The 27168-nt window shown below is 44.9% G+C and overlaps 1 protein-coding gene across 3 annotated transcripts in view; it reads left to right on the top strand.

Annotated features, from left to right (window-relative positions):
• The first annotated feature begins 2790 nt into the window (after positions 1-2790).
• The window catches only part of HCFC1 (host cell factor C1), a 67741-nt gene continuing 43363 nt past the window's right edge, over positions 2791-27168 (top strand). For all 3 annotated transcript variants that reach the window (XM_073600250.1, XM_073600252.1, XM_073600251.1), the window contains exon 1: positions 2791-3800. In XM_073600250.1, coding sequence (XP_073456351.1) covers positions 3611-3800 — 190 coding nt within the window. In that variant the 5' untranslated portion in view covers positions 2791-3610. The remainder of the gene's footprint in view (positions 3801-27168) is intronic.

The raw sequence follows: 27168 nt of genomic DNA on the forward strand, positions 1-27168 counted from the left end.
GACTGAGGTGGAGGAGTACAATGCTCCATACACCACACCGTGTACAATTCCCAGCAGTATTCTATACTATCACAGTCTGAGGTGGAGGCGTACAATGCTCCATACACCACACCGTGTACAATTCCCCGCAGTATTCTATACTATCACAGACTGAGGTGGAGGAGTACAATGCTCCATACACCACACCGTGTACAATTCCCCGCAGTATTCTATACTATCACAGACTGAGGTGGAGGAGTACAATGCTCCATATACCACACCGTGTACAATTCTCTGCAGTATTCTATACTATCACAGACTGAGGTGGAGGAGTACAATGCTCCATACACCACACCGTGTACAATTCCCCGCAGTATGCTATACAATCACAGACTGAGGTGGAGGAGTACAATGCTCCATACACCACACCGTGTACAATTCCCCGCAGTATTCTATACTATCACAGACTGAGGTGGAGGAGTACAATGCTCCATACACCACACCGTGTACAATTCCCTGCAGTATTCTATACTATCACAGTCTAAACCGCTGGCAACAAAAGTGAGTACATCCCTAAGTGAAAATGTCCAAATTGGGCCCAAAGTGTCAATATTTTGTGTTGCCATCATTATTTTCCAGCACCGCCTTAACCCTCTTGGGCATGGAGTTCACCAGAGCGGGCATGGAGTTCACCAGAGCTTTACAGGTTGCCACTGGAGTCCTCTTCCACTCCTCCATGATGACATCACAGAGCTGGGGGGGTTAGAGACCTTGCGCTCCTCCATCTTCCATTTGAGGATGCCCCACAGATGCTCAATAGGGTTTAGGTCTGGAGACATGCTTGCCCAGTCCATCACCTTAACCCTCAGCTTCTTTAGCAAGGCAGTGGTGGTCTTGGAGGTGTGTTTAGGGTCGTTATCATATTTGAATAGTGCCCTGAGGCCCAGTCTCTGAAGGGAGGGGGTCATGCTCTGCTTCAGTATGTCACAGTACATGTTGGAATTGAGTGCCGGTTCACACAGGGGCAGCACGACTTGCAGGTCGCCTCACCGAGGCGACCTGCACACGACTTCAGCGGCGACTTGCAAAACGACTTCTGTATAGAAGTCAATGCAAGTCGCCCCAAAAATACTACAGGAACCATTTTCTAAGTCGGAGCAACTTGCGTCGCTCCTATTAGAACGGTTCCGTAGTACAGAACGGGATGCGACTTGTCAGGCGACTGACAAGTCGCCCCTGTGTGAACCGGCACTCATGGTTCCCTCAATGAACTGTAGCTCCCCAATGCCTACAGCACTTATGCAGCCCCAGACCATGACACTCCCACCACTATGCTTGACTGTAGACAAGACACACTTGTCTTTGTACTCCTCACCTGGTTGTTGCCACACACGCTTGACCCCATCTGAACCAAGTAAGTTTATCTTGGTCTCATCAGACCACAGGACATGGTTCCAGTAATTCAGGTCCTTAGTCTGCTTGTCTTCAAACTGCGGGCTTTCTTGTGCATCATCTTTAGAAAAGGCTTCCTTCTGGCATGACAGCTATGCAGATCAATTTGATGCAGTGTGCGGCGTATGGTCTGAGCACTGACAGGTTGACCCCCCAACCCTTCAACCTCTGCAGCAATGCTGGCAGCACTCATACGTCTATTTCCCAAAGACAACCTCTGGATATGACGCTGAGCATGTGACCTCAACTTCTTTGGTGGACCATGGCAAGGCCTGTTCTGAGTGGAACCTGTCCTGTTAAACCGCTTTATGGTCTTGGCCACCGTGCTGCAGCTCGGTTTCAGAGTCATGGCAATCTTCTTATAGCCTAGGCCATCTTCATGTAGAGCAACAATTCTTTTTTTCAGATCCTCAGAGCGTTCTTTGCCATGAGGTGCCATGTTGAACGCCCAGTGACCGGTATGAGAGAGTGAGAGCGATAACATCAAATTTAACACACCTTCTCCCCATTCACACCTGAGACCTTGTAACACTATTGGGTCACATGACACCGGGGAGGGAAAATGGCTAATTGGGCCCAATTTGGACATTTTCACTTAGGATTGTATTCGCTTTTGTTGCCAGCGGTTTAGACATTAATGGCTGTGTGTTGAGTTATTTTGAGGGGACAGCAAATTGACACTGTTATACAAGCTGTACACTCACTACTTTACATTGTAGCAAAGTGTCATTTCTTCAAGTGTTGTCACATGAAAAGATAGAATAGAACATTTACAGAAATGTGAGGGGTGTACTCACTTTTGTGAGACATTGTATATATATTATATAAATAATTAACATTATGTTTGATATTTTATTCCTTTATTGGGTAATTTTTGTCACAATTTCGTTTTTTTTTTGGGGGGGTTCCTCTCTTAGCAATTCTATCATAGGTAAACTTGCTTACGTATAGTTAGTGTGTGTGTGTGTGTGTGTGTGTGTGTGTGTATATACACACATATGTGTATATAACATTTTATTTTTTTACCAGTGGTAAAAAAAACAAAAACTTTTTTTTAATTATTTAGTATTTTATTCTATTAATGGAACAATGTCTTTTTCTTGGAGGAATATTCCTCTCAGAGTTCTATCAAAGTCGATTTTGCACAGGCTTACATATGACTGTATATCAAAATCTATATTTTATTTTCTCTTTTTATTATATTTAGTCATGTAACAGTTTATTGGGAGATTTTCTGTCAGCTCCGTTGTATAGAAGGTGATTTTTGCACACAGGCCGCAGTCCGTCCTTTTCGCCCCGCCCCCCTCTCTCTCCCCTCAGCACACCGCGCGGCGCAGTCCCCGCCTCCATCTTATTGTCTCCGGAGGAGGAGGAATACGGGAGGCGGTCGCTGACAAGATGGCGGCTCCCAGGGAGGCGTGAAAAGAGGCTCCGGTGCCCTATCCCGTGTTCGCTCACCGATTTCCCCCGGCGGCTCAGTGTTTTTGAATCGCCCTCACCCGGGTGCTCCTCGGCTTCGGGTCGTTTGGCCGGTTTTCCCCTCAGATCCGCCCGATTCAGGGAGATAAGCGGTGGCGGCGGGGGTGGAGCCTTCACTTTCCTCCTCCATCACCGGCGGGCCAGCCGCTTCCTCGGTTCCGGCGCTCCCCGTCACGTAACTACTTCCACCCCCTCCTCCTCCCGGTTTTTTGGCCCGTGTCCCCTCCCCCATCCCGGCGGGTTGGTGTCGGTGTGTTGTCGCCCCGCTCGCCGCCATCTTTGATTCTCCCTTTATTGGTTTGTTTGGACGGCACAAGATGGCGGCTCCCATGGACTCCCTCAGCTCCGCGGCTCCCGGGCGGCTTTGAGAGAAAAGAGCGGAGCGGAGAGGACGGAGAAGGAGGCGGACCGGCTGAGAGGAGCGGAGGGCTGTCGGGGCTCCACAAGCCGGAGTGAGGGGCGGGAAGGACTCCACAGGCGGATTGTTTTCTCTCTCCGGCCGCCGTCATAAAATGGCGGCTCCCATGGAGGGATCAGCGCCTCAGTGAGAGCCGGCTAGGCCGCAGCCCGCCTTTCTCCTTTTATCACCCCCACAGCTTTTATTTTATACCCGGCCCGGAGGCCTCTCACCCCCCCCCCCCCCCACCTCCTCCCACTACACGTTATCCACCCAGAAGACTCAACCCCACACCCCGCCAGCATGGCTTCCACCCCGGCCGTCACTCCCGCCTCGGCCGCCCTGCAGCCCCGCTGGAAGCGAGTGGTGGGCTGGTCGGGCCCGGTCCCTAGGCCCCGGCATGGACACCGGGCTGTCGCCATTAAGGAGCTGATCGTGGTGTTCGGTGGAGGCAACGAAGGCATCGTGGACGAGCTCCATGTCTACAACACCGGTGAGTGTGCGGGAGGGAGGGGAACTACAGGTCCCGGCAGGCTTTGCGGCCTACACACTGCTTTACGGCAGATAGACCTTTATTATACAGATCAGGGGACTACAGGTCTCAGCATACCCTGCTTTGCCTAATAGAGCTTGGAACCAGCATGGGCTGTGCTGGTGAACTACAGATCCCAGCATGCATTGAGAGCCTGGAACCGGCGGCCCTGACAGCTGGGGGGGGTGATCATTGGGTAGTTGGCGGGAACTACAAGTCCCAGCATGCCTTGCTAGTCTAATAGTGAGCTGATTGAGTTGATTGGTGAACTACAGATCCCAGCATGCATTGTTAGCCTGGCACTGAGTTAAAGCCTGGAACCGGCGGCCCTGACAGTTGGGTAGGAGGAGGGAACTACAAGTCCCAGCATGCTTTGCTAGTCTAATAGCTGAGTTGGTTGTTTAAATACAAGTCCCAGCATGTGTTAGCCTGGCATTGTGCTGGTGAACTACAGATCCCAGCCTGTATTGTTAGCCTGGCACAGAGCCTGGAACCGGCGGCCCTGACAGCTGGGCGGTGATCATTTGGTAGGAGGCGGGAACTACAAGTCCCAGCATGCCTTGCTAGTCTAATAGTGAGCCGATCGGGTTGGTGAACTACAAGTCCCAGCATGCCTTGCTAGTTTAGTTTAATAGTGAGCCGATCGGGTTGGTGAACTACAAGTCCCAGCATGTGTTAGCCTGGCATTGAGCTTATGGTGCTGGTGAACTACAGATCCCAGCATGCATTGTTAGCTTGGCACTGAGAGCCTGGAACCGGCGGCCCTGACAGCTTGGGGGGGTGATCATTGGGGAGAAGGCGGGAACTACAAGTCCCAGCAGCATGCCCTGGTAGTCTAACGTGAGCTGGTTGGTGAACTACAAGTCCCAGCATGCATTGCTGGGTTTTCACTGAGCTGGTCATGTGGCCTGTTAGGTGAACATGCATTGCTAGCCTAGTACGTGATTTGATAGCTGGTAAGGTGGGTGTGGTGATTGGAAAGAGGCCGGTGGTGAACCATAAGTTCCAGCATGGTTTCCTAGTATAGAACACTGAGCTGATTGGGTGGGTTGATTGACGAACTGCAGGTCCCAGCATGCATTGTTGGCCAGCTGGAAAGAAGGCATTTTCTGGTGAACTACAAGTCCCAGCGGTGCCTTGCCAGCTGGCAGAGTTTCCAGTTTAACTCCCAGCATGCACTGCTTGGCCGGTTTCTGAGATAACGGAGCCTGGAAGCAGTGGTCCGGACACTTGGCCTTTGCACTGTAGGTCCCGGCTTGCATTGTTGGGTAAGAATCGGACATTTCCGGTGAACTACAAGTCCCAGCAAGTCATGGTTGGCCTAGAACTGAGCTGATTTGACAGCCGAGAAGGCAGAGCCGGTCAAAGGAGTGTTCCATCATGCATTGCCATCCAGCAAACAAGCAGTGGTGAACTACAAGTCCCAGAGCATGCACTGCCAGGCTTAACGCTAAGCGGACTGGCCAGGTTGCAGCCTAAGTCCCAGCATGCATTGCTGGGGATGCGAGCCTATGTGAACCACAAGTCCCAGCATGCATTGCAGGGGATACGAGCCTATGTGAACCACAAGTCCCAGCATGCACCGGTAGTCTACAACTGAGCTGATTGGGCAGGTCTCAGCCTTGGTGAACTACAAGTCTCAGCCTGATTGGGAAGAAGGCAGCAAGCTACAAGTCCCAACATGCACTGCTGGCCCGGCTCTTAGCCGATTTGACAGCTGGACAGATTAGGAATATCTGGACTAGAAGTCCCAGCATGCATTGATAGTTTAAGACAGATGATTGGTGGACTACAAGTCCCAGCAGCGGGTGCCGTGCACCCCAGGGGATGTTTATTTGTGAATGTTGGGTGTGGAGGGAAGAGCTGTGTACGGGTGATTGGCGGGGATGTATTGTAGGGACATTGGCAGGGAAGATGTAGCCGCCGCCCCCTCACCGCCAGCCAGCGATGCACTTCGGCGCTTTTTAAAATCCACAAAGAAAAATGGCGGGTTTACCCAGCAGGAGGATCAGAGAGACAGACAGGAGGGGGCGGGGCGCCGAGACATAGGGGGCGTGAGCGGCGCTCGGATGGGAGGACGTAAACGTTGATCGGACAGGCGAGGAGGGGGGCGGGGTCGGGGCTGTGGGAGCTCATGCTCTCCCCCTAGTGGTGGCATACGCTGCATGTCTCATCGACTGCACACAGCCAGGGCTTGAACTTCTCTGCAACTGTGGTGTTTCAGGCAGACTATCTGTGCACAAATCACGTGTGTTTTTTTTTTTTTTTCCTCTGTATTTTTACAGAATGCTATGAGAGGCGTACTTGTTGAGCTTGGAAGTATAGTCAAAATGATGGACGATGGGGGTTATTCACGTAAAGGCAAATCCACTTTGTACTTGAAAGTGCACTTGGAAGTAAAGTCGCTGTAGATCCGAGGGGGGCATGCAAGGAAAAGAAAAAAACAGCGTTTTAGCTTGCACATGATTGGATGATAAAATCAGCAGAGCTTCCACTCACTTCAGATCTACCCCTCAGATTTACAGCGACTGCACTTATAGTGCAAAGTGGATTTGCCTTTCGTAAATAACTCCCAATGTCTGCTAATCCGAAAGGAAGGAAGTCAAAAAGTATTAGTGAATACTTAGAACAGACAGAGAGCAAATCAACAGGGTGTGAATATAAACACTTTTACAGTAAACCTGCATCTATCCACTAATAAAAGAAATAGACACACATTGAGCACTCTGTCCTTTTCTGCTGTCATATTTCTATGTTTGTGTTTTAATAAGTACAATCTAATCATGTCCAGAGCTTGGCACCCCTTTCTATTCTCTGATATAGGTTAGGATCCATTGTAGGGGAAAGTTCATGTCTAGGGAGGCTGTGCAATTTCCATCCTCTGTCTGATCTTCTTCCCTCCTTCCTTTTTTTTTTTTTTTTTTATTCCCAGCATCTGATTCCTCAGCTTATATGATTTGATCACTAAATTCTCATATAGTCTTCACGTTTTGGTGTCAGTTTTACGAAGCAGTGAAATTTTTTTTCACTGCTCCATTCTCCGGCATTCTTAAAGGAGATTGTTCGTTCTCCTCTGGATGCCAGTTTATGAAGCTTTGTAGATCGCTTCTCTTTTTGAAGGAGTGAAGCGATCTACAAACGCTTCCAATGGTGGAGACCGACCCCTGATCCTGGAATCTTGTGATACAGAACAAGATTACAGTACCAGAAATTGAAATTGATGGAGATATCTAGGTGATGATGATGGAGATATCTAGGTGATGATGATGGAGATATCTAGGTGATGATGATGGAGATATCTAGGTGATGATGATGGAGATATCTAGGTGATGATGATGGAGATATCTAGGTGATGATGATGGAGATATCTAGGTCAGGGCTCGACAAACCCCGGGCGCCAGGTCGCATTTGCGACTAGAATTAGCGACCTGGCGCCTGGGGCGGCACAGCTTTGGTATCCTGTGTCCGTTCGCCTCCCCCCCCCTCCCGCCGCGATCGCGCTGGGCCGCGCCGGTAATTGAGGCCCCGGCTTTGCGGCCTACTGCAGTCCTATGGTTCCTGGTTCCTTCTGCAATCGGGCGCCCTCTGGTGGTGGCCGTTGGTATGACAAGACATCCACCAATGCTAATGGAGCAGCTTTCCCTACCTGTTTTCACTGCCTGCTCATCTCCTTCCCTTTACTTAGAACCCCCAAACATTATATATATTTTTTATTCTAACACCCTAGAGAATAAAATGGCGGTCATTGCAATACTTTCTGTCACACCGTATTTGCGCAGCGGACTTACAAGCGCACTTTTTTGGGAAAAAATACTTTTTTTAATTAAATAAGAAAACAGTAAAGTTAGCCCAATTTTTTTTTATATTTTGAAAGATGATGTTACGCCGAGTAAATTGATTCCCAACATGTCACGCTTCAAAATTTCATCCGCTCGTGGAATGGCGACAAACTTTTACCCTTTAAAATCTCCATAGGTGTCGTTTAAAAAATTCTACATGTTGCATGTTTTGAGTTACAGAGGAGGTCTAGGACTAGAATTATTGCTCTCACTCTAACGATCGTGGCGATACCTCACGTGTGGTTTGAACACCGCTTTCATATGCGGGTGCTACTCACATATGCGTTTGCTTCTGCAAGCGAGCTCGGCGGGACGGGGCGCATTTAAAAAAATTATTATTTTTTCTTATATATTTTATTTTTTATTTTTACACTGTTTTTAAAAAAAATAAAAATTGTGTCACTTTTATTTCTATTACAAGGGATGGGGCACATTTAAATTTTTTTTTTTTCTTATTTATTTTAACTTTTATTTTTTCACTGTTCTTTTAAAAAAAAAAAAAAAAAGTCACTTTTATTCCTATTAGAAGGAATGTAAAAATCCCTTGTAATAGAAAAAAAGCATGACAGGTCCTCTTAAATATGACATCTGGGGTCAAAAAGACCTCAGATCTCATATTTACACTAAAATGCATTAAAAAAAAAATTGTCATTTGAAAAAAAAAAAAAAAATGTCCCTTCAAGAGCTATGGGTGGAAGTGACGATTTGACGTCGCTTTCGCCCTGCAATGACTTGGAGATGGGCGGGGGGCCATCTTCCTCTCACTCGTCTCCATGTCAGGCCAGGGACAGATCCGGATCGCCTCCGCCGTTACCGACGGCCACGATAAGCGGTGAAGGGCACCGGAGAGCGGCGGTAGGGGGGGCCCTCTCCTGCCGCCGATAAAAGTGATCTCGCTGCTAATCTGCTGCAGAGACCACTTTTATCTGAAAGAGAACCGCCGGCTCTTGAAGAAGATACCGGGGTTATGGTAGCTAGCTGCTACCATAACAACGGTATTTCTCTTCAAAGACAGGACGTATATAGTCGTCCTGCGGGAAGGAAGTGGTTAATTAAAATGAATTTATTATTTGTCATCTCCCTGCTTGGCCCCTTTCACAGGGGCTGTCTGATCAGGTTCGCATGTCAGTTTTTCAGGCGGACCTGATTGGATCCTTAGCGAGAATATGGTGGTCTTGTGTACCTGCATGGCAGGAAATAAAAGCAGTCACATTAGTTCTAGTCGTCTCTGTGTAAATTTAAGATTGGTTAATTTTTATATTGAAAATAAAGCTTTGTCGGTCGTTTTAAAAAAAAAAAAAAAAAAACCTGGCTCCTAACTTTTTTAGCTGGCTCCTAGATTCCAAGCAAATTTGTCAAGCCCTGATCTAGGTGATGATGATGATGGAGATATCTAGGTGATGATGATGATGGAGATATCTAGGTGATGATGATGATGGAGATATCTAGGTGATGATGATGATGGAGATATCTAGGTGATGATGATGATGGAGATATCTAGGTGATGATGATGATGGAGATATCTAGGTGATGATGATGATGGAGATATCTAGGTGATGATGATGATGGAGATATCTAGGTGATGATGATGATGATGGAGATATCTAGGAGATGATGATGATGATGATGGAGATATCTAGGAGATGATGATGATGATGATGGAGATATCTAGGAGATGATGATGATGATGATGATGGAGATATCTAGGAGATGATGATGATGATGATGATGATGGAGATATCTAGGAGATGATGGAGATATCTAGGAGATGATGGAGATATCTAGGAGATGATGGAGATATCTAGGAGATGATGGAGATATCTAGGAGATGATGGAGATATCTAGGAGATGATGGAGATATCTAGGAGATGGCTTGGTGGGAGTTCTGAAGGTGGACGTCAAAAAATCTTCCTCCTTCCCCCAGGATTCTCTCTTCACTCTCAAATTCTCCACCCCTGAGCTGGAGAATCCTGGAGTGATTTCTGAGATCACAGCTTCATAAACTGGTTGTTTCTTTGTTAATCAATGACAGCTTCTCTGTGTGCGGAGAACATGTTCTCTCCCGATCTTCCTCTGTTTAACCGTTTATGGACTGTGATCAGCGGCGATCTTTGGGATCACTGCTGTTCGGTTTCATAAATGGGCACCCTTATTTTTCTGTCATTTTACAATTGCTGTATGGAGTCTAGATGTTTGATTTAGTATTTTGTTTTCCTATATTTTTTTTTTAGTTTGTAATCAAAGCGTCTTAAATAGGCAATGAAAGCTTGTCTCTAATATTCATCCAAGTTAGTGGATGTGTATTTTGAAAAGTCACACTTTGAACATGATACAATATCATTAGTGCAGACAGTGTTGCTAAGCAGACATTAGTTGCCTCCTTTTGTTACATTTGTGTTTAATGTTTGTCTTGCTCTGTATTGTTATTACTGTATCAAAATGAGGACTCTACAATTTTTAGTGTTGTGTTTTTGTTTTTTTTGTTTTGTTTTTTTTTCCTGAAGTTTTCCTATCATGGTGCTGATAATCAGCATTGGTCTTGTCATGGATGATTGCTTGTTTACATGGATATATTTGTCTAGATAAAACAGTTTGTGAACAGTCTGTCTTCAGATTTGCTTCTGCTGCATAGGTGAGCTGTCAAAACGTCTTTCTGGAATTTGTATACATTCTCCACCCCCTCCCCGATTGTATATAGCTTAGGCACTGGCTAATGAGTTCTCATGTGACCAATCGGCTTGAAGCTGCTGATGTCGTCGCTCTAGCTAGCTGAGGATCCAGGCGCCAATTTTAACTTTGAAAAAAGGTGCATCCGTGGTTTGTTCTGTGTTCCCTCTCTAACAGAAATCTGCTTTCTTGATGCCGCTTTTATGTGGCCTCTCTGCATTTTCATTACTGCAGTTGCAGAGTATCTGTATTGGTTTAGTATTGCCTAACAATTGAGAGACATTGCTCTATGCATTTACAGATTGGTCACATCGAGGCTCTTTTTATTAGAGCACATTGTAGGGAATGAAATATTTATGCACAGAAAGTAATGCACCAAGTTTTGCATGCAGACTGATGTGTATCACTTTTATTAATTTAGTGCAAAACGCTACAGAACACTTTATTACTGTGTTTGGGGGGTAAATAATTTTGGTGCACTGAAGAAAATCTGCCAAATTCTATAGGCATGCATTAAAAAAAGTATATACTTTTTTGTTTATTGTCTCCCTTTCTAATAATAATAATTATTTATTATTATTATTATTAGAAAGTAGTTAGAATACTGGAGGTAACTATAGGGCCCTGCTAGTTAGCGCGTACAATCCATAATTACCAATGTTATGCGTTTTTGTGGTGTTGCACCAACAGCGTCAAATCACAATTGCTATACGGTTTCTATAAATGCGATTTTTCGTTTGCCAGAACAATTAAGCACTTGCATCAATATTCTCATTAACAAACGACCAAACGCCTTTACTAGAGTGGTGTAGGAATGTAGTGAGGAGCACCAGACAACGACGATCCCTGTGGTAAGGAGATGTATGTCAGGGTTGTGAGGAGCAGGAATGAGGAGAACATTTTAGGATGGTCCCAGGGGAAGTATAACGAAGATTTCCGCCCAAATTGGCGCATGCTGGAATCTGGTATGCCACTATGTTGAGGCAAATTCACTGTAGTATGTCAGTTTTCATTTGTTGGAAGTACTAATTAAGCACGCATATAGCAATTGGCACACTTTTCATCATGCGTGTGTGCTGCTGATTGGCAAAGAGGCCTTTGGTAAACCACAAGTCCCAGCATGCTTTCCTAATAGAACACTAAGCTGAGTCGGTGGGTTGATTGGTGAACCACAGATCCCAGTATGCGTTGTTAGCCAGCTGGGAATTGGACATTTCTGGTGAACTAGAAGTCCCAGCATGTATTGCTAGCCTAGCGCTTAACTGGTTTGATAGGGGGAGGAGGTGTGGTGATTGGAAAGAAGGTGGGTTTTGGTCTGAGAAGTGCCTTGCTAGCCAGCTGGTAACTAGTTTCCGGTGAACTACAAGTCCCAGCATGCATTGTTTAGCCAGATACTGAGTTAATAGAACCTGTGGCCCGAACAGCTGGGGTGAGGGGGGTTGGTCTTTGAACTGTAGGTCCCATCATGCATTGTTGGGTAAAAAAAGCAGACATTTCTGGTAAACTACAAGTCCCAGCATGCCATGTTTGGCCTAGAACTGAGCTGATTTGACAGCCGAGGAGAAGGCAGAGCTGGTCAACTACAGTTAGCACACTTTTCGGTGTGTGTGTGTGTGTGTGTGGTTTTGTATTTGTTTTTTTTGTGTTTTTGTTTTTTTTTAATGTATTAATCTTATAAACAAAGATTTAACATTGGTGACTGGAGGGAAACACTGTTCTAGATTAGTAAAAGTGGCTCACAACATTGATTAATGGGGGTGGGGAACAAGCGGGCCACGGAAATAAAATGTACCCAATTTGTGTAAGCGGGTTTATTTTGCGGTTTATGAGGGAAATCATTATTTAAATTGTTGCATGGTGGTGATTTCCATACACAGTCGTCTCTCTATCTTGCAATGCTCGCTCTCCCTTACTATAGTAATGGTGTACATTTTAAAACCATAACATTGGCCTAAGTTATTGTTTGTTTTGGTGACGGCTGTGATTAGAAAGTGTCACATGGCACTATAAAAGTGATTTAGTGCGGCTCGCACAACAATAAAACTTGTTTAAGGACTTGGTGCACACGAAAATGAGCCAATATTTACAATAAAAATGTATTTCTCTCTAACCCCATCACTAGGGTGTGTTATATATTAGTATAAGATACTAAATAATAAAGCTCATGATTCTCTCATGGCGTAACATCTTTCATATTATACAAACTTTACTGTTTAGTGTTTTTATTTATTAAAGTGTATTTTTTCCTACAAAATTACGTTTGAAAGACTGCTGCGCAAATACAGTGTGATGTAAAATATTGTAACAATCGCCATTTTATTCTCTAGGGTCTCTGCTAAAAAAAAAGTGATATTTTTTTTTTTTTTTTTTTTTTTTGGGCAGAGACCCTAGAGGAGTGATGGCGAACCTTGGCACCCCAGATGTTTTGGAACTACATTTCCCATGATGCTCATGCACTCTGCAGTGTAGTTGAGCATCATGGGAAATGTAGTTACAAAACATCTGGGGTGCCAAGGTTCGCCATCACTGCCCTAGAGAATAAAATGCCGATTGTTACAAAATGTAGGAATCAAATCTTCCAAATAATTATAGGAAAATACAAATAGTACAGTTTTAAGGGCTGGTGCACACACGATGACCTAGGTTAATCTGCTTTGAATCAATCCAGGCACATAGAAAACAATTGTTTACATCACAGCAAAGCAGCCATGTGGCCTGTGGGGGGGGAGGGGGGAATTTCCTTTGGTGTAAATGTCGCATTGAGGTGGTGGGGGGTAAACAGTGAGCAGCTCTAAAACGGCACTTTTGGTTCTTGAGTTCCCGGCATGATCTCATTTAGCTGCACGATTCTGGCTAAAATGAGAATCACGATTTTTATGCTTACAAGATGGATCACGATTCTCGCGGCGTAACATCACGTTTCGCATTAAAACAAACAAACAAAAAAATTGGGCTAACTACGGTTTCTTTTTTTTTTTTTAATGCATTGAAATTTATTTTTTCCCAAAAAATTTGTGTTTGAAAGACCGCTGGACAAATAGTGTGACATAAAATATTGCAGCAATTGACATTTTATTCCCTAGGGTCTCTGCTAAAATATATATAATGTTTGGGGGTTCCAAGTAATTTTTTAGCAAACATTGATTTTAACTTAAACAAGTGTCAGAAAAAGATTTAGACTTTAAGGGGTTAAACTTCCTGCATTTACAGGATGTTAAAAACTTGGCAGACTGCCTGGATTTTTTTCTTTACAGACAGAAGTTTATCCCTTTGATCTAAGAAGGAAGAGTTGGTTACAATGTTTCATGTTAAAAAACTTGGTAGACTGCCTGGATGTTTTCTTTTGACAGCTGAGTGAGCAGATAAGTCTCTCCACTTGTTATATGAAAGAATCGGTAAACGGGGAAGTTGAATTGAGATCACAATTTTTTTAACGATTAATTGTGCTGCTCTAAACTGAGGTGACAGGTCCTGATATAACCAGGACCTGGCAGTCCTTATTTTTTGGCAGCTATGGGCCTTACAGACATAGCCAAAAGATTTAAAACTGAAATTTGTTCCCATAACAGCAAGATCTCCCCAGAGGACCCTCGGGACCTATAACTTACAATGCAGTGGAAGTTTTCCATAAGGTGTAAAATACTGATGGGAAATATAACAGACTCCTGCATCACCAATCTATTCTGAGGAGTTTGTACCCTTCATTTTGGGTGGGATTCTAATAACCTGTTTGGTTGTAATAAACATTGGTGCTTGAAGACTCATTTAAATTAATGGAACAAAGGTAATAGAAGAGATCCATGTACTTGGAAGCACCTGTGGACATCATTTTAGGTTTTAATAATGCATGTAAATTGCCTGTGCTGACGTGAGCCCTAAAGGGCCAATAAATCTAAAGCAATGCTGGCTTTTATGTAGCTTAATAAATCGTGTTAAATCAGTGTGTTAATGGTTCAGAATTAACTTAATTAGGCCCTGACATACAGGTGAGCTTGTAGCAGCCATTAAATCATGCTACAAATCATCATGAATGCAGGTGATTAAACACAAATTGCACCTAGTGATAATTGCTACAGTCTCTTGTAATTTTTTTTTTTAATCTATTTTTCCCTTTCAACAGGTGTACAGTAGTTGTCTCTTGCACCTAAAGTGAAGTTCCAGCTGTTTTTGTGTTCTATTAAAAGTCAGCAGTTACAAAAATTGTAGCTGCTGACTTTAATTAAACATTCGCCTGTCCCACGATCCAGTGATGTGGCTGCCCGAACCCTCGGTTCTCTCCCTGGCCTATTCTTGGCACCGGTATTGGCACAAGCGTGGGCACCCGGCTGTGACAGCTTGCAGCTCCACAGCCGGGTGCACATACGCAAGTTGCACTGCCTCAATGGTCGGGCAATTTTCTGGGACCTGTGACGTGTTCCAGAGGATTGCAGGGAGGGAGGGGGAGTTGAGAACTTCTGCTTGAATCGCCTAGGCGGCCCGAGTGATGGTAGGAGCGGGTCCTGGCCAAAACTAGGAGGATGTGGGCTTAAAGCGGATCTTCCCCTTTTGGGTGGAGCTCTGCTTTAAGTATAACTAAAACCTAAATGTGTGTTTTTTTTTTTTTTTTTTTTTTTTTTTTATATTTTCTGGCCAGTGGAGATGGATTAGAACACCTGCCAGATTTTATTGCTGTCTGTGCCCATGTTGGATTTACCATTATCATTTAAAGTAAAAGAAAAACCAAAGTTGTGGGTTGTTCGCAGAACAAGAATAGAAATCTTCTAATTGGGACACTAGTTCTGATAACCAGGGATTTCCTCACTTGAGTGATTTTTGTCTCGCTTCCTGTTTTGGCTATGGGGCAGGAAGTGAAGGAAAATCTCCACAGTGGGACACAGATGGCAATAATAAATCTTATAGGGGTTTATAACCTATACCCTATCCATTCACTTCTACTTTTTTAAAGTAATGTTCAACCTAACTTTTAACAATCTCCAAGCCGAATTGTTGCCCCCTTCTTCAACACGTTTATGACTGCCCAACACATGGGCAGTGGAAAAAGAGTGGGTGTAATACCCATACGGGGCATGTATGTGTCACTGGTTGGCCATCATTTTTTTGGGGCTAAGCGCTCTCCAAGCACAGATCATGTGACATTCAATCAATGGTCACATGAGCAGCCAATCTTTACTGCCCCCTGGTGTTCAGAACTTTTTAAAGGGGGGGGGGGGGTGGGTGGTGGTGGTAGGAAAATCGGGTTCTAAATGTCTATTATAATGTTTCCTTACTATCTTGTTCCCCCATTTCATCTTTCTGGCCTAGGTGAGAATTGACATTGCATGCACTGCCCTGAGTCTGGGATATCTGAATGCACAGCTCAGGATGCTCCGGTGCAGCATAGGGGGAGGGGGGGGGCACAGTTCCAGAAAGAGGGAGATTGAGCATACCTTGCCCTTACTGTAAGGCTTGCCATAGATTATGCAATTTTCTTTGGTTGAGGGAAAGCAAGTCACTTGACGGGGGGAATTCCTCCAGCAGAGCTCTTGTGTTCTCCCAGCGATGCATGGGGAGTCATCCCTGCTGGGAGAACACAGTAATAATTGCTAGCGACTAGAACTGCTGAGAATCCAACATGCTGGTTGTACCCAAATCAATTGATGGATCAACTTGAGTACAGCCAGCCTGCCCATACATGGATTGAATCTTGGTTGGTCCCTGCTGAACCGGCTGAGATTCAAACCATTTATGCCCCCCACACTGTGTTTGCCTTGGCCCGAAGCAGTGGGTTTGGTGCGTCCCCATTCACCGATCCAAATTGTTGGCTGAATTAGGACCTAAAATGGAGCCAAAGACGCACAGAACTCTTCTGCAGTTCGCTCCGCGGCCATCCCAGAGCTGTGTAAATCGGCTCCATTGAGAGTCGGTCACAGTCTCCTGTCATGTGAATTGGATGCAGAGAATCCTACATCTGATTTTAAGAAGTGTGAACCCAGCCTAAGGGAGAGATACTTCACATACTCGGCTTTGACAAGTAATCCTATTTAATGTTCCTACTTATGTCTTTTGCCAAGTTGATAATATAAATGGCCAATACTCAGCTGAACATACAACCGCTGGTGTGAAATATCTCCTTTGCCACGGCATGGAAAGCTCTGTGTTAGCGATATTCTACAAGCAGAGTTAGCCGAATGACTTGAATTCACGGATGTCCTAGTGGTTATCAGATGGTTGTGGTGTGTGTTACCAGTAGTTTGCATTCGATAAGAGCTAAATGGCACAAAAAACCCCCACATTATGCAGTGAGGTTTATGAAGGCTGTTGTATAAGACATCTTGGAGAAAAACTACTGGTCTGACAGCTAGTTTTTAAGTGCTTAAAATCATGTTAATCATCCCCTTTCACAGCCAAGTCGCATGGCAAGTCGTACCCCATGATTTCCAATGAGTACCATTCATATCTGTACAACTTCAAAGCAGTCCCTGCACTACTTTGGTTCGACTTTGATGGGATTTGAGATCCATAGACCTCGATGACAGGCATTGCTTCAAGTCGCATCAAAGGTGCGTGACTTTCGGGTCGTAAAAGTGTGAAAAGGGGCCTCTGGTGAGTTTTTTTTTTTTCTTTTTCTTAAAGAACTCCATCCTTCCACACACTTTACATAGTTTGTTTGGGCTAAGCTGGCCCAAAAGAACTATGTCCCCTCACTAACCTGTGAGGCTGCTAAATGTGCGACTGTAGGCGCAGATATTTCCTGTCTCATACCCAGAACACAGACGTCTACTACAGCGGCGCTTGGAGCAAGAAATGTAATCCAATGAATACAAAGCGTCCTCTGGTTGTCAGAGGTTGTGACCTCATCAGCCCGCCTCTTTGACTCGGCTATTCAGAGGAAGCTTTGTCTTCATTGCTAGAATACATCACTTGTTCTGAGCGCCGCTGCGGTAGACTCTTCTGTGTTGCGGGTATGAGACTTAAAGTCTCGGCTTGCACCCCGGGACACAGCCCCAGCTACATACAGATTATACCACATATCTAGCGGCCTCACATGCTAGTGAGGGACATGGTTAACTTGCAACAAATGGTATAAAGTGTGTGGAAAGATGGAATTAAACCATAAAACGTTCCCCAGTAAATGTTTGTTCTTAACCCAGTACTTGCTCTGTGCAGCTTCCCTGAACTTTCAGTCTTGAAGTTGTAAAGACTACCGTATTTATCGGCGTATAACACGCACCCCAATTTAGGAGGGAATTTTAAGGGAAAAAAAACTTTTAGGAGGGAAGTTGAAGGGAAAAAAACTTACATTTAAATGCCCATCATTGCAGCCTTCCCCCAGTGTAGCCTTCCAATTCGCCGACCGCGATTTGAAAATGGCGCCGAAATACACAGAGGCGGTTCTCGGCGGCTCTCGTTCACTTTCGGCTCCACTCTTAGTCCCGCCCGGGGTGGGCGTGACTGTGAGCGGAGCTATCCGACCCTAGCCGAGTACACTCGGCTAGGTTCGGGCGGCTCTCGAGTGAAGCCGAAAGTGGCCGAGAAGAGCCGAGGACCGGCTCTGTGTATTTTGGCGCTGGCGGCGCCATTTTCAAATCGCGGTCGGCGATTTTGAACATCTGGCAGCTCCGGATCGCAGGGGATCGGTGTGTAACACGCACCCGCAGTTTTCCCCTGATTTTAATGGGGAAAAAGTGCGTGTTATACGCCGATAAATACGGTATTTGTTTGTTTATTTTAATCCTAATGCATTCTTTGCATTAAGATAAAAAGCCTTCTGCGTACAGCAAAGACTTAACTCTTTCCTTTTAAAAGAAATTGTAAACAGTGGACAGTGTAGTCTTCAGCCAGTCTGTTGGCTTGAAAGAGGGAGGAGCAGAAGAGTGCCTTGCCATCCAAGTCTATGGGGCTGTGTGTTTCTATTGATGCATGCACTGCAGGGAGAGAACTCTGTAGCTTATTTTGGTCTTCATGTTATATAGGTTAAGTTTTTTTTTAGGTATACCACATAGATTTCCCATGTTTTGTAATATTAGGGGATGATATTGTTTAGTATGGCATGGGGCGATTGTTGTTTTAAGATTAGGGTCTAGTTTAGACAGGTGCTGTCACCCATACTGTATGCAGGCTATCTTTTTTTGTTATGGCATCTGTATCTGCCCTGAGCTGTCTGCAGGTAGCCTATGGAGGTGGATGCAGCGGCTGCATGTTAAAATTTGACATCCATACAGGGAGCGGCTACACTGCCCTGAACACACATTCTACGTTTGGGCTACTGCAGCTGTTCCTGCACATGCAGATATGCCCGTGCAGCCGCTGTGTCTCTTGCATACCCCTTCAGCAGCCAACTTTTACTCCAGAAACTTGTCCACAGATATACAGTCAGCATGCCTTTTGAAGATCTGTGGGCCTGAGAAGGGGGTGGAACAGAAGGCACAGTAGGGGCGTTGCTACTAATGGAATCCTGTACTGTGAATTGTACTTAATGGGCTGGAGCACACAGACGTGGGTACTGGAGTGTAATGCCGCGCGCATACGATCAGACTTTCCGCCAACAAAACCGTGGATTTATGTTCGAAGGATGTTGGCTCAAACTTGTCTTGCATACACACGGTCACACAAATGTTGGCCAACAATTACAAACGTGGGAACGCGGTGACGTACGACGAGCCGAGAAAAAGGAAGTTCAATAGCCAGTGCGGCTCCTTCTGCTTGATTCTGAGCTTGCGTGAACTTTTGTGCGATGGACTTGTGTACACGCGATCGGACTTTTCGACAAAAAAATTTTTGTTGGCAGAAAATTTGAGAACCTGCTCTCAAACATTTGTTGGCGGAAAGTCTGACAGCAGATGTTCGATGGAACATACACACAGTCGGACTTTCCGACCGCAAGCTCACAGCCAACATTTCCCATCGGAAAATCCGGCTGTGTACGCGCGCGGCATAACAGTATTTCTGAGCCCAGTAACCTCTTCAGTATATGTGTGCTGTGCTTTTACATACACTTTTTTTTTTTTTCACCCCTTCACCTCACAATCCAGTGCTGTTGGTTGCTAGAATGCAGATGGTTGATCCATACAGCATTGTAGGACTCCACAGCTGCAAGCACCACAACAACCAATGATGCCGTGCAGCCTGACTGTCTGTGTTTCAGCAACCAGTGACGCTAGGTGGCGCCATTCCTGAAAATGTCTTCTGTATCTCTAAATGTCCTGGCACATTCTCCAATATTGGGAACCATTGCTCTAAAGCTCACAAGAAGTGCAAGCTAGCTAGGTGTCATTAACTGTAAATGATTACAGTGAGCTCTTTTGGCTTAAAGTGTGATTTAATGTTCTTTTTATAATGTATTTCATGAGCACTAGTTATCTTAATATCATCAAAGGCAGATTCCCGTGCTTTAGCACTTTCTAAAGTGTTGCGTTGATGGCTCAGTTTGATAGGTTACACAAGGTTGTGTAATTGACCCTCTAGACAGACGCTTGTGGTCATGTGTCATCCATTGGCTCACATGACCTATAACTAGTCATATTTGACAAGTTTACGTGCAAACACACATATTTTCAATAAATTCTATACACAGAGAAATGTCATTGGTTGACCACTCTCTGACAAATGCTGGTTTGCTGGCTGCGGTTTTGACCTGGAATAAGAACACAGCTCAAGGAAGTCTGAGAGAAGTGAGGAGTCCTAGAGCGTATTTTTGTGTGGTGGAAGTCTGCTTAGGAGTAAGGCTCGGTCCGGTGTGTGATGGTTCCCTGTTACAGGTCTGATTTCAGCCCGAGTTTTGGGCTGAATTTGCACCTGAAAGGGACCAAAAGATGCACAGCGTTTTTTTGTTTTTTTTGCAAAACGCAGCGGGCCCACTGCAGAGATATGTAAAGCAGCTCCATGGAGAGCCAGTCAAAATCTCCTGCTATTGCGAATTGGATGTGGAGATCCTGCATCCAATTCGCAGTGGTGTTGACCCAGCCTAAGGCTGCGATTTACAGTGCAGGTGGGACAGAATGTGCGCTGTTCCTGCACTTCCCCTTGTAAGGCAACCCATTCGTTTCATTGTGCTGTCCTACGCATGGAAAATGCGGAAAAGAAAGTCCCTGACCCTTTTGCAAAAAATTCTATTCTAGTATTAACTTCAAAAATACCTTCTGCTGCTCTCTGCCGCCTCCAAATTGGAGGGCGACTCTGTTGCTTTACCATTTTCCCACAATCTGTATGCAGGAAAGTAGCCACCCTTGCTTACTCGCCTCAGAGCTTAAGTGCCGGTTCACATAGGGGCGACTTGTCAGGCGACCTAGTCGCCTGACAAGTCGCCTCCCGTTCTGTGCTACGGAACCGTTCTAATAGGAGCGACGCAAGTCGCTCCGACTTAGAAAAAGGTTCCTGTACTACTTTGGGGGCGACTTGCATAGACTTCTATACAGAAGTCGTTTTGCAAGTCGCCTCGGAAGTCGTTTGCAGGTCGCCTCGCTGAGGCGACCTGCAAGTCGTGCCGCCCCTGTGTGAACCGGCACTTACTATGAGCTATGGGATTTGTTTAAAAAACTTTTTATTTGGTATAAAATGGTGGTACAAATAAATATTGAACATTAAGAAAAATGCATTGTAGATGGGAGAGGAAGATACAAAATTTGAACAAAGGAAATGTTGAGCTGGGTAGTACAAATCAATCATAATATAAGTGTAATGGTGAGAAATAATTACCATATACATGCTGGTATTAAATGAACATCAGAATGGATATAACTAGTTGTCTATAAACTCAAAATAGTATCTTGGAATGATTGAACCAGGGATCCCCTCTCCCCCCTCCCCCCATGAGATTTATAATATTTAAGGTACGTCCCTTTAAATTTGCCACCTATTTGGTGCGTCCGCTGCGGGAGTGTGCCCGCGAGTCCCGGGAACTCTATGTTCGCCGGCGGCCTGCGATTGCGGTATGGAGAGGTAGAACTGGAAGATGCCTATGTAAACTAGGCATTTCCCTGTTCTGCCTAGTGACATGAGAGATCACTGCTCCCTGTGATCGGGAGCAGTGATCGCTGTCATGTCAGTGGTAGCCCATCGACCACCCCTAAGTGTTTAACCCCTTCCCTGCCAGTGTCATTTATACAGTAATCAGTGCATTTTTATAGCACTGATCGCTGTATAAATGACAATGGTCCCAAAATAGTGTCCGATGTGTCCGCCTTAATGTCGCAGTTGCCATAAAAATCACAGATCGCTGCCATTATTTTATATATAGATATATTCTCTCTCTCATTAAACTATCCCCTGTTTTGTAGACGCTATAACTTTTGCACAAACTAATCAGTATGCGCTTATTGCGATATTTAAAAAAAAAATGTAGAAGAATACATATCGGCCTAACCTGAGGAGAAAAATTTGTTTTTTATATATATTTTTGGGGGATATTTATTATAGCAAAAGGTAAAAACCACAGAGGTGATCAAAAAAATCAAAAGAAAGCTCTATTTGTGGGGGGAAAAAAAGACGTCAATTTTGTTTGGTTACAACATCGCACGACTGCGCAATTGTCAGCTAAAGCGACGCATTGCCAAATTGCAAAAAAATGCTCTTGTCAGGAAGGGGGTAAATTTCTGGTGCTTTAATCACGTTTTCAATTGGGTGGTTGGAACTGAAGGGGATTTCCAATGGAAGGCGATAAGCCAGTGTATGGCCACAGTAAGTCATGTGAGGGATAGAAACCCCCTGAGATAGGTGTGAATAATAGGTAATTAAAAAGGGTTAGGTGTATGTTACCCCAGATGGTAGAAGCAAAATTTTCCTATTGCCTTCATATTTGAATGTGGTTTTTTTTTTTTTTTTTTTTTTTTTTTTTTTTTTTTTTTGCATTCCACAAGATGTAAGAAAGAAAACGAGAGCGCAGCGCCCCCTGAGTGCAGCAATAGTAGTACATTATTCCAAATATAAATAAAACTCACAAGTTAAAGAGGGAGTCCCGCGAAAACAATTTTTTTTTAAGTCAGCAGCTACAAATACTATAGCTGCTGACTTTAAAAAAAAAGGACACTCACCTGTCACAGGGTCCAGTGATGTCAGCACCCGAGACCGAATCGTCCCACGGTCCTCGGGTGCTGCCACCGCCATTCTCTGTAAGGGAATCAGGAAGTGAAGCGCTGCGGCTTCACTTCCCGGTTCCCTACTGCGCATGCACGAGTCACGCTGTGCTTCCTAACTGGTCCCCGCTGTCTCTGGGACCCGTGTGTGTCCCAGCAGACAGCGCGGTGGGGACGGGAAGAGGCATAGACTCCCGTGGGAGTCTTTGCCGGAAGTGGGTGCAAATACCTGTCTTAGACAGGTATCTGCACCCCCCCTCTCCCCTGAAAGGTGCCAAATGTGACACCGGAGGGGGGGGGAGGGTTCTGAAAAGCGGAGGTTCAATTTTTGTGTGAACCTCCGCTTTAACAAAGATGTTGGTGCATGTAATTTATATTGTTGGATTCATTGGCTGAGAGCGCTGATCGTTAGCCAGTCAGCTGCTGGTCTTCCAGCATGCTCATCCATCAGAAGCCGATTGTTTGCTTGGCCTGCTTCTGATGGACCAGCTACCAGCCACATGGGCTGAATGTTGGCAGGTTTTTATTGAACTGGCTGATGTCACCCGGCTTTTGGCCCGTATGTACTAGGCTTGAAGTCCATTGCATGCACCCTCTGAATCGCAGGAATGAGCATTCTCCCTCTTTGAAACAAATGCACAGGTGCAGTGTGCACTCCCTCCCCGTTTTTAAAGCGTTTGTCACCATGAGAAGGAGAAGTGGACTGTTTGTGTGAAAGAGGAAAAGGCTTGTTCCGGTGATGCTGTCGGGCATGCTCAGTGGACCTCACTTCCTGGCTTCTATGCAGGACTGGGTGAATGACTCCGCCCCCTGACATCACTGTGATGAGGGAGGGAAGAGCACATTGTGCTTACAGTTGTGTGAAAAAGGGAAAGCGCTGTGTGATGCTGGTAGGCTGCTTCAGTCCCCACATTCCAACCTCCGTGCAGGATGGGGCAAATGTCTGAATAGGAGTTATGATGAGGCTTCTCTGGTCTACAGGTATATCCCTCTAAATAAAGCTTGCACGTTTGTTCACACCAGGTGTAGGAACGCATGCTTTTTCCCACACTGCGCAAAACCCTCTGCCTCTGTGCAAGGCCTGAGCTGTACAATGGTTTTCCAGCTACTGGGGCCCCTTGACTCCACTGTAAACTTATTAGAAAGGTGAACTTGGCCTTTTAATCAATAGCAGAAGTATACATTCCATGATCTACTCATAGGATATGTGCCTGCAGAATAACGCTGGTTTTATGTGTTGGAAATCTATTTAAAGATAAAGTGATTCATTTGCCTACTGTGTCAGATGATTGCAAAGTAATTGCTTGGAGGGAAAATTATTTCCTTCAGTGTAACTTTCAGACATCTGTCACATTTTTAGTCTGATGTCATATACAGTAGTGAATGGTGGGAGGAGCCAGCACTCATATAGATAGGGATATGTATAGGGGAATTACCATCGGGAACTGCCCCGTAGGGGATATTTAGAGAATCTCTGCCTGTGCTATCTATTTCTTGTGGTTTTTCATTGTTTTTATTTTCAAACCTGGACTAGAGAAACAACAGTTGGAAGCAGAGTGGTTGCTATAGGCAACAAGAAATATTAGGGTCTACAAATATTGAATTCTTATACAGGCCCATGTACTATATAGTTGCAGCTATTCTCTTCACAGCCAGCAATTTATTTGCAATGATCACTGCAAGTAATCACTGGCTGTGCAGAGAGCCAAGAATGGCCAAGGCCGCCGGCGATCTGTCATTATAGTGACCGGGGCCGGCGGCTGCACCCTAGTTTGACTGTCTTCTATAGAGCGGCGCATGTCATCAGACATGTCCATTGACACCCGCAGACATCCGATCCTGTCCGCTAAAAAAAGATGGAAAGGGGGATTTTTTTTCCCCATCTGTCTGGCGGATGAGATGGTGGTCAGTTTCCTTCCTACAACCCATAGAAGAAAGCAGGCTGTGTCTGCTCAGTATAAGTGGAGCAGACATGGAATGGTCATCTGCAGTATCAGAAGACAGATTTTTCTGCTGAGCAGGCAGATCCACTGCCTGAGTCTTCCCATCTGAAAGAGCCCTAAGGCAGGCCATACACGGTGTGAATTTCTTTCCTGCAACCATGGGCTGTCCCTGCCCGGAGTAGACAGTCATAATCACAAGAGAATCTGGCAGGCTGGTTGTACCCAAGTTGATCGATCAACTTGGTACATTCAGCCTGCTCATTAATGGTTTGAATCTCGAACAGTGTATGGCTGGCCTTAAAGGAGTTGTAAAGGCAAAAGGTTTTTTTTTTTTTTTTTTTTTTATCTTAATGCATTAAGATAATAAAAATTAAAAAAAACCCTGTGTAGGAGCCCCCCAATACCCTCCAACACATACCCTGAGCCTCTTCTCTATCCAGCGATGTCCAGGACTCTGACGGGCACAGCCACGGCGCCATTGGCTCCTGCGGCAGTCAATTAGGCAAATAGGAGAGGGGGCGGGGCCAAACTGCAGCTGCGTGTCTGAATGGACACACGGATCTGCAGCTCGGTACCCCCATAGCAAGCTGCTGGTCAATGGGGGCACTCATCAGGGAGGAGCCAGGAGCTCCTCCCACCTATTTTTTTTTATTACGAGACTTTACAATCACTTTTAACAAAGGATTTCTGTTGCTACAATTACACCAGCCCTAATTATCGATATGAAGGTAGCTTTATCGAACAGATATAGCAAAATGCTTACAGTTGGATATTTTAACAGACCAAAAGGTGCTTTTATAAATCGTGTATAATAATTGTTGAGGTTTACATATATTTTAGTTTCGGTAGTACAGTTGGCACTTGAAACCGATCTTGAGATAGTGATATACAGCTGGTATACCAACTGGTCCAAAGCACAGGCAATTGTAGCCTGAAATATTACCTGGAATATTTCAATGAATTATTTTATTATTATACACTATTTATATAGCGCCAACTGTTTACGCAGCGCTTTACAATGTAGAGGGGGGGGGGGGTACAGAACAATTACAATACAGTTCAATACAGAAGGGACGGGGTGCTCTGCTCGTAGAGCTTACATTCTAAAGGGAGGGGGTCGTGGTACAAAAGGTAATAGGTGCGGGGAATGATTTGATTAGGGTTGGCTCTGGGACAGTTGTTAGGTGTCCATTGTTGTTCCCTGAATAATTGAGTTTTCAGGGATCTCCTAAAGGTGGACAGGTTAGGGGCTGATTGGACGTACTGGGACAGGGAGTTCCAGAGGATGGGAGAGGCTCTGGAGAAGTCCTGAAGGCGAGCATGGGAGGAGGTAACAAGGGAGCTAGAGAGCAGGAAGTTTTGGGAGGAGCGGAGGGGATGATTTTGGCGATATCTGCAGATGAGGTTGGTGATGTAGATGGGGGCGATGTTGTGGATGGCCTTGTATGTTGTGGTTAGCATTTTGAATTTTAGACGGTGGGGTAGGGGAAGCCAGTGAAGGGATTGGCAGAGAGGGGCTTGGTTAGTGAGGTGTATTAGTCTAGCAGCATTCATAATAGACTGAAGAGGGGATAGTCTGCGGAAGGGTAGGCCATTAAGGAGAGAGTTGAAGTAGTCGAGGCGGGAAATAATCAAGGAGTGAATAAGTTGCTTTGTGGTGTCATTAGTCAGGAAGGGGTGAATTCTGGAAACGTTTAGGCGGCAGGATTTAGCCAATGATTGGATATGGGGGCTGAATGAGAGGTCAGAGTCAAGGATTACACCCAGCACCCTGGCATGTGTGGAGGGACCAATGGTTGTGCTGTTGATCTTAATGGTAAAGTCATGGGGGGGGGGGAGGAATATAACAAGCCATAAACAATGTCATTCAGTAAGTTTGAGATCTGTGAGGAGATCGAAGGGGTGAGTTGAGGAGTGGGAGTGTCATCGGTGTAGAGGTGGTATTGGAAGCCATGGGGAGGTTATCAACTGGCCCAGGGAAGAGGTATAGAGCAAGAATGTGGTACCCCAAGGCTCCGTCCTTGGGCCCCTCCTAACAGAGAGGAAGAATTATGAGCATGATCGATGTTGACTACTGAAGACATTGAGTGATCTTATCAGTGTATATCACAAATTAGGTAGGAGTACTTTCTAATCACTATTACATGTAGAGGTGCACTGAATGGAAATTTTCGTGCTGAGCCCAAAGATGCAGGAAGCATTTGGCCGAAAATGAGTTTTTAAAAATTTTTTATATATAATTCTATTTGTAGTCGACTTTTTAATATCAATTTAAATGCATATGAACTTATCTTCGGCCATTATTGGCACCTTTAGCTCAAGACAAATGTATCCCGTTTTTTATTTTATGTATGTCTTCACACTGGTCTGTTGGGCTTCCATTGTGGTGTTAAATATTTTGCTGCATTTTTGGTCACTTAAAAAAAATAAAAATAAAAATGCACCTCTCAGTTGAAATGCAGCAATAATGCATCATTAATGTACCTGTGTTACATTATTTTTGTTGCAGTTTTTGAGTTCATGACCTATGAAAAACACAACATAAGCACAGTAAAATCAGTGAATTTGCTGCAAAATCGCGTGTTTTCACTGCCATTATCTGCACCTTTTTTCCTCTTATCAGTTGAATGGCGATTACACTATTTTTAAGCCAAAATTTTAGTGCATCTCTAATTACATGTTCATGGTGCCCATACTCCTTGCTTTCTAGAGCAAGGTGTATGGGAGTATGCTTTCTAGATTTTGGTCCATTTAGTTAAATCTCTTAAAAACTTATCCTCAGTATAGTAAAAGGGTGTTTTTTTTTTGTTTTTTTTTTTGTTTTGTTTTT

This window comes from Aquarana catesbeiana, linkage group LG09, assembly GCF_042186555.1.
Source record: "Aquarana catesbeiana isolate 2022-GZ linkage group LG09, ASM4218655v1, whole genome shotgun sequence".
In the NCBI taxonomy this organism is placed as follows: Eukaryota; Metazoa; Chordata; class Amphibia; order Anura; family Ranidae; genus Aquarana; species Aquarana catesbeiana.